Source organism: Sinocyclocheilus anshuiensis, unplaced genomic scaffold (assembly GCF_001515605.1).
Source record: "Sinocyclocheilus anshuiensis isolate Anshui unplaced genomic scaffold, SAMN03320099.WGS_v1.1 scaffold2304, whole genome shotgun sequence".
In the NCBI taxonomy this organism is placed as follows: Eukaryota; Metazoa; Chordata; class Actinopteri; order Cypriniformes; family Cyprinidae; genus Sinocyclocheilus; species Sinocyclocheilus anshuiensis.
The window spans coordinates 7,574-14,865 of NW_015548175.1; the positions used below are offsets into that span (position 1 = coordinate 7,574).

General features: G+C 36.2%; 2 protein-coding genes across 2 annotated transcripts in view; one reads left to right on the top strand and one right to left on the bottom strand.

The window, feature by feature from the left end:
- Positions 1-2,475, bottom strand: part of LOC107704801 (beta-crystallin A1-like) — a 4,797-nt gene extending 2,322 nt beyond the window's left edge. Inside the window, exons 1-4 of the mRNA XM_016507829.1 lie at positions 2,395-2,475; positions 1,899-1,971; positions 585-703; positions 355-496 (exon numbers count right to left, since the gene is read on the bottom strand). Of these exons, the coding sequence (XP_016363315.1) occupies positions 355-496; positions 585-703; positions 1,899-1,943 (306 nt within the window). The 5' untranslated portion in view covers positions 1,944-1,971; positions 2,395-2,475. The remainder of the gene's footprint in view (positions 1-354; positions 497-584; positions 704-1,898; positions 1,972-2,394) is intronic.
- Positions 2,476-4,636: 2,161 nt separating this feature from the next.
- The window catches only part of LOC107704800 (protein unc-119 homolog A-like), a 28,188-nt gene continuing 25,532 nt past the window's right edge, over positions 4,637-7,292 (top strand). Inside the window, exon 1 of the mRNA XM_016507827.1 lies at positions 4,637-5,262. Coding sequence (XP_016363313.1) covers positions 4,638-5,262 — 625 coding nt within the window. The 5' untranslated portion in view covers position 4,637. The remainder of the gene's footprint in view (positions 5,263-7,292) is intronic.

A 7,292-nucleotide genomic window follows, 5' to 3' on the forward strand; every position in this document is an offset into this window, starting at 1 on the left:
ATACCCCTGGTGTATGAAACGTGTAAGCAAATAAATAAATACATAAATGTAGCTTTTCAAACATTGATTATTAGTATATTTACATTTTCATATACATTTTGTTATTATGATTTACTGCTTTTTTAACAAATATTTTAGATTTATATTTCTAATATTTCTGATTATTAATTCTATTTCAGTTATGCTTTTTGCAATTTTTTTTACTAGCTCAATTCAAATTCAATTTATTCTCAACTCAATTTAATGCCATGTATCTACAACTATGAAAAATGTAAATGTGTTGAGAAATAGTGATGATCAGAGAGTCTGTTGGTGGGTGTATTGTGTGTCTCTGCTGCAGATGGTCTCACTCACAGCAGAATAGATGGGGCAGAAGGACATCAGCCTCTCAATGCGATAGGCATTGCTGCCACTCCAGGCCTCCCAGCAAGGGTAATCTCCCTTCTCCAGGATGAACTGCTGGCCATTGACGGTAGAGTGCTCAAAACCTACCCAGCTAGAGTCAGAAGAAACCATTAGGAGATGGGGCTGGAAAGAGGAAGAGAGATTTACTCAGGTAATCAAAGATGCTTGCTTTTACTCACACGCCACACTCCACCTTCAGGGAGCGGACAGTCTCCATTCCGTACTCCATGATGTTCTGGCAGCAAGCGGTGAATTCACAACGCCTGCCCTGGAAATGCTCCTGATCATAAACAGTAATCTGAAAAAGAAAGAGATGTGTAAATACACACAGATATCCAGGGGCGTAGCCATCTTTTCAGGAGTCAGGGGGACAGAAATGTAGTAATACTTTTTTTTTTTTTAATTGACAAGTTTTATTTTTCTCTTATTTATTTTAATTGGCAAAGAAATCAAATACACTGCAGGACAATAACCAATAATTTATATTCTATAATATTTTTTTTAATTTTTAAAAAATATTTTCCTTTTGACAGTTTTATGATTTGTGTTTATATACTACAAACCCATTTTTTCCATTTTTATCACAGAGTAAGGCAGAATAGTTTCTATACTGTAATAGATGCAATGTCAATTAGCACTGCATTATTCATATACTTCATTTATTACCTGGATATAACTTGAAAAACTGAAATTGAAAAACCCTTGAAAACCTCTATGTGAACACACTTGCCCGAAATAAAGTGCGGGGGACAAATTTACCTGTTATTTACGTGTTAAAATTTGTTTTAAATTATTTAAAATTATTTATTTTTTTTACTTTAATTCAAAATAAATTCATACATCAACAGTCAAAAGTTAGGAATAATTAAGGTTTTTGGAAGAAGTCTCTTATGCTCACCAAGGCTGCATTTATTTGATCAAAAATACAGTAAAACTAATATTGTGAAATATGATTACCATTTGAAAAAACTGTTTTCTATCTGAATGTATTTTATAATATAATTTATACCTGTGATGTCAAAGCTGAATTTTCAGCGTCATTACTCCAGTCTTCAGTGTCATATGATCCTTCAGAAATTATTCTAATATGCTGATTTGCTGCTCAAATATTAATAATTTTAATTAATTTAAAATTGAATAAATTTTTATTATTATCAATACTGAAAACAGTTTTTGCTCCTTAATATTTTTGTGGAAAATGAGATTATTTATTTATTTATGTATTAATGGTACTGTTGGCTGCTGAAAATTCAGCATTGATATCACAGGAATAAAATTACAGTTTTAAAATTACAGTTTAAAATATATTCAAATAGAAAACAGTTGTTTTAAATTTTTTAATAATATTTCACAATATTATTTGCATTTTTGATCAAATAAATGTAGCATTGGTGAGCATAAGTGACAAAATAAAAACAATGAATTAAATATTAAATGAAATAAAAATAAAATATTTTTTCTTCTTCTAAAAAAAAGAAATAAAATCACTGTACCTTCCATGGTCCCATGGGCATTGACATAGGGTTTGTCAGAGCCATTGTTTCAGATATCTCAGCGCTGACTGACCTGCATGCAAAGAATCAGACATCATCTCAGAAGAGTTCATCGCTGTATAACATCCCTAAAATGCCATACATGATGAACAGTTTTCATACATTTCTACTTTCACTTACCTGTCATACTGTGAAAAAAAACAGTACAAGTGCTTTTTTTTTCTTCATAACATCTTTGTGCAACAAGCCTGAACATTGTTGGATCAATTAAACAGAGTGGCTTATATTACAGTCTAATGCACATCAGGTCAGTCTTGTTCAAATACCTTGTTGAATCATAATTATCTCCTCTATCATAATTATAATTAGCATGTCTGATTGTATCAGTGGATCGTTGTTTGATTTATCATTCTGTATATGTAATGCTCACTATGGTGTTCCAGGCTTGTTTAATCTGGTTTAAAGTTGGCAGAGGTACAGGGTTTACCAGACTTACCCAATAGAATGAGCTGTATGCGTTGAGGGGAATCCACCACGCGGTCTCCTGCTCAGGCATCTGTGGGGCTATTTATACAGACGCCGCTTCAATGGGGCTCCCTGATTCACAGACCCCGGCTGCTGTCAGCATTTTGCTTTGGATGCCTTTTGTTTCTGACCTCAACTGTAGTCCTTTATTTCCTCCGCATGCTCTTTACAATGAACTGATCTCCACCAATGAGCGGCCATGGAGCTGCATGGCCTCTCATGTTCCACTACCTGATGATCAACTCACTTTTACACTATAAAGGTAGCACTGTATACTAATATGTGATTTTAGGTCATATTTATGTGAATTACATAAAAGGTTATATACTATAACTCGAGATTTTCATTTCAGGCCTTTCAAATGTGAATTGAAGACGTCTTTGCGACAGTATTTGGTATTTTACAGACTTTATAAGGGAAAAAATCTATTCAAAATAGCACTGAAATATATTGGTTTTCACATAATACAAATGTTTTATTTGTTGATGCCTGAGATGCATTGACAATGCAATGAGTAACGCGGATGAGTTTCTGACCCATAAATGGAAAAACATTGCAATGCAGATGCTAATGTGAATCAGTGTGTTTTCCAAATCAATGAAGCGGATACTGGTTGAGCTCAAATGCCGACAAATTTAACATTACAGCAGTTTAAATGTCTAAAAACTACTGTGTTCAATTGCAACTTATATCAAATTCAGGAACAATACATGGGTTTTTAGAAAAACTATGTACCATAGGACATTTACATTGAAAGATGCACATATACTGAAAACAAATAGGTGTAGGATTTACTTTGAAACAATTTTCACTCGACTGCTGGTTAATTTCACAAATAATTGCAAAGGAACGGCATTGAATTAGTGTGAAATTCGGAAGTAGAATGACTAAAATGGAGTTTTCTTGTAAAACGTACTCCAAATATCTTTTTTATGTCAATGTATAGACCTGAACATTTCAGTCCGTGTGATTTGAAATTAACTGAACAGCTTTAGCGTTCATTGTGAAATGACTTCTGATGCTCAGCCCACAACCTCGACCCAGGTCTCTTTGCAAAACAATGGCCTTACACAGACTGCAGTCAGCACATTGTTGTCCAGGGTGGAGGCGTGTGTGTCGAATGTGTATGACGTGTGTATCTGTTAAGCTCTGTGTGAGTGTGTGTGTCAAATGTAGTTCTGGTTGTGTGTAAAAATGTCTGTATGTGCATGTGTGTGTGTGTGGATTTCTGCTGATGAGAGCAGCCACACCGTGATGACAAAGAGACAAGCCAGCTCAGCAGGCCTGTGAGATGAAATGAGTGTGTCCTCTTCTACAAACATACACTCTCAGCCATATTATTAATAAACTCACCATGAACATTACTGTAACATAAACGTGTTGCTGATGACATTTATTTATGCCTTTGTTCTGTCTTTTAAGCTATAAAGGTTTGATTCCATCTTAGTTTTGTATCATAACAACAACAGCTGTAATATACCAGGCTATTATACCAGTAAGCACAACTATATTGGTTAAAAGGGAGTTCTTTGAATTATTCGAAGATGCATTATTTGATGAATTGCTCGAGTTAGGGTTAGGGTTTTTTTCTTCATAGTGTTAAGAAATCAGTGTCTCATTCTCTGGTATCAATGAAATGAAATGTTGATATCGTTTATATCAACGTTTAGGTTATTTTTTGTTGTTGTAGCCTACTGTCGTGTAGCGTCCTCTTGTGGACTGTCATAACTTCACTAAATTCAGGTTGTTTATTGGCATATATGGTTCCATCAAGAACCTTTTATTGCACAAAAAGTACTTTATGGTGGCAAAAGATGATTTAATTTGATTATTTAAGGCTATTTTAAGAACCGTTCACTGAAACGTTCTGTGGGAAACCCAAAAATGGTTCTTCACTGGCATTGCTGCGTAAAACCCTTAATGGAACCTTTCTTTTTAAGAGTTTTGAATCAAAATTCGAATCAAAGACTTTCACAGCACATGTCAATGCAGCCTGAAATTAGATTTAAAGTAAAAAAAAAACAAAAACGTATATACAGCTATATAAGTTTTATTTTTATTTTAAATAATAATATTGGCGTTACAATTTCTCATATCTGCTGGGGGTTGTGCTGAATTAATACACCTTCACACCATTCACGAATCAATTTGGATCATACCACACGACAAACGGGATCATTCAAAACAGATATCCGGCGCACACTACATGCTAGAATGACCAGTTCAGTCCAGGCTCGACGACTGATTTTATTAAAAACTATTTCCTTAGAAATACAACGCGCTGAACTCAAAGCAGTCTTTTTTTTATCAGTCAAACGGTGTCATCTGTTGTCACCGTGCGCCACTGAACTGCAGGCGACCCCCTCGTGCCGCGCAGTAGTACGTCCCTCAGCTGTAGCGCGAGAGAGGTTCAGATTGAGCGGAGAACAGGAGGATTTAAATACTTCTAAACGGGCGACCTGTTCAGCTCTTCGGGTGCGGGAGGGTGACTGTTTTGTGTCTTTTCTAGACCGGGGGAGCAGGGGGGTGGTGGAGGAGGAACGGATAATGAGCTATTCTTGTACCAGCACAGGCAACAGCCAGGACCCATCGTGCTCTAAGAAGTCCGGCGGCGTTAATCCCGGTAGTTGCAGCAGCGGAGACACCGGCAACGGCAATAACCGCCACAGCATCCGCGGCAGCAAAGCGAACTCGAACCCTGATTTATCCGAGGCCATGAAAGTCAAGAAGGGCTTTAACACGACAGACGTCGGGGTCCCCGTCACCACAGAGGAGGAACTGCTTGCGAACAAAACGATCACCCCGGAGGATGTGCTGGGATTGCAGAAGATCACTGAAAGTAAGTGACCGAGTGGATCGGAACACACTCGGAATATTTCGCCAAACATCGTGCATTGTCGCAAAGCTATTGAATAGGTTGAGCTTTGTATCAACGCAGGCTTCAGTAGATTGAGTAATCACAGATCCTCTTGTTTATGAACACTTCACTGTGCGATATACACCATATTGTAGCAGTTCTAGATCATCGGGTTTCTTTAATAAGAAAGACTGAAATATAACTTGCTTGAAGTACAGACTGAGCCAAACAGGTTTTATACAGACCATCAAAATTTCGACCTATCGGTGTGCAAATATGACATTACAGTGCATCAATGTAGCTCACTCTTCAAATGTCTTTATTAGGGTTATATGACCTCTTACTGGTAATACTACTGAAATTTAACGTATCAGCTATTGAATGACTTTGGAAATGGGAAGAAATAAATGGCATGGGCAGTGTCATTTCCCAAGGATCAACTATAATTAACCTCCTTCAGCCTTGCAGTCCTAAGCATGGTTAGGTAACAGGTGGCCAATAAGCCCCCCATTACTGTATTTAAAGGCCCGTGCAATGGCTTATACAACATCCACATCGCATGAACCTTAATGAAGAGGCTGCATGTAATGCTAAGCTATTAGAAATGCCTCCAAAAAAGTTTGGATTCTAATTAATTAATTTTTTAATATAAATTCCTGATTAGTTCTAACCAGTTTGCGAATTATATCAGGACTTGTGTGTCAAGGCCCTTTTTCCTGCATCTAGCATTTTAAACGGCAGTCATTATTTTTCATATTTATGATATATAAATCTACAATAAAATTAAAGTACAGTTTGGTTAATTTTCCCGCTGATAGTGAACAGAAATCCCTTGAATTCTATGGTTCTCTTGTCCATTAGCTACTTTCGAGCAACTTTGCATACACTGAATAACTTGTAATGTGACTTTAGTGGTTACTGAAACGTAATTTGAGAATACTTTTGAAATGTGTCCGTGTGTGTATATATAAATGATGTAAATATATGTAAAATATTTACACTTCCTAGGAGTATATCCTTCTCTTGGCAGCCATCTTTCTCTGTTTACAGTTAATGTTCATCATCCGTGTATTTTTGTATCATGTATAAAAGACCTGACTTTTCTTTTCTTTTTTTTTTCTTAAATTTAGGAAAGAAGCGAAAGTTTAAAAAGAAAGTTTAGGAAAGATGTGTATATTAAGTGTTTAATTAAAGTTCTAATGAAGATGAAGAATGAACACCAAACATGATAAATGTATTTGGCTACACATTTTTATGCATCAAAGAAATTAATAAATAAAATTGATTCATTACACCTGCATTTTTTCATGTTAAACTATAAGATATTTAAGTTACAATAATTGTCACCCCATAACAGCTATTAATATTAATTATGATTACTCATGACAACAACAATAATAAAGATTCATGAACAAAAACATTTATCAACTCTTGCTGGAAAATGATGCTGTGATTTGTTCTGTTAGCCACCCTGATAACTATATCTTGGTAAAGTGATGTATGTAAATGAGCAGGGTAGTGGGCCATGTTTTTGTCAGATGGTGAGTTTTTAATGTGCCTTACAAATGTGCAGATCATGTTTGTTTCCAGCCCACTCAACCAGCATGTTTATTTGTTCAAAGCAGTTACATAATTTCACCTGTTTGCTGTGTTTGACTACATAAGCTGTCCTGTTGGGCCTCTCTGAACATCTGAGAAATGCTGCCCAGTCAAAGCAACAAACCTGTGCTTTGCTCACAGTACACAAGACATATTTTAGTGCACCAAAACCATGTCCTACTCTTTTTGATCTGTCAACAGGCAAAATGGTTCCACTGCTCTCTTTTCATTGGTGTTCACTCATGCTTTAAATACTAAAAATAATTTCTCTCTCTCTCTCTCTCTCTCTCTCTCTCTCTCTCTCTCTCTCTCTCTCTCTCTCTCTCTCTCTCTCTCTCTCTCTCTCTCTCTCTCTCTCTCTCTCTCTCTCTCTCTCTCTCTCTCTCTCTCTCTCTCTCTCTCTCTCTCTCTCT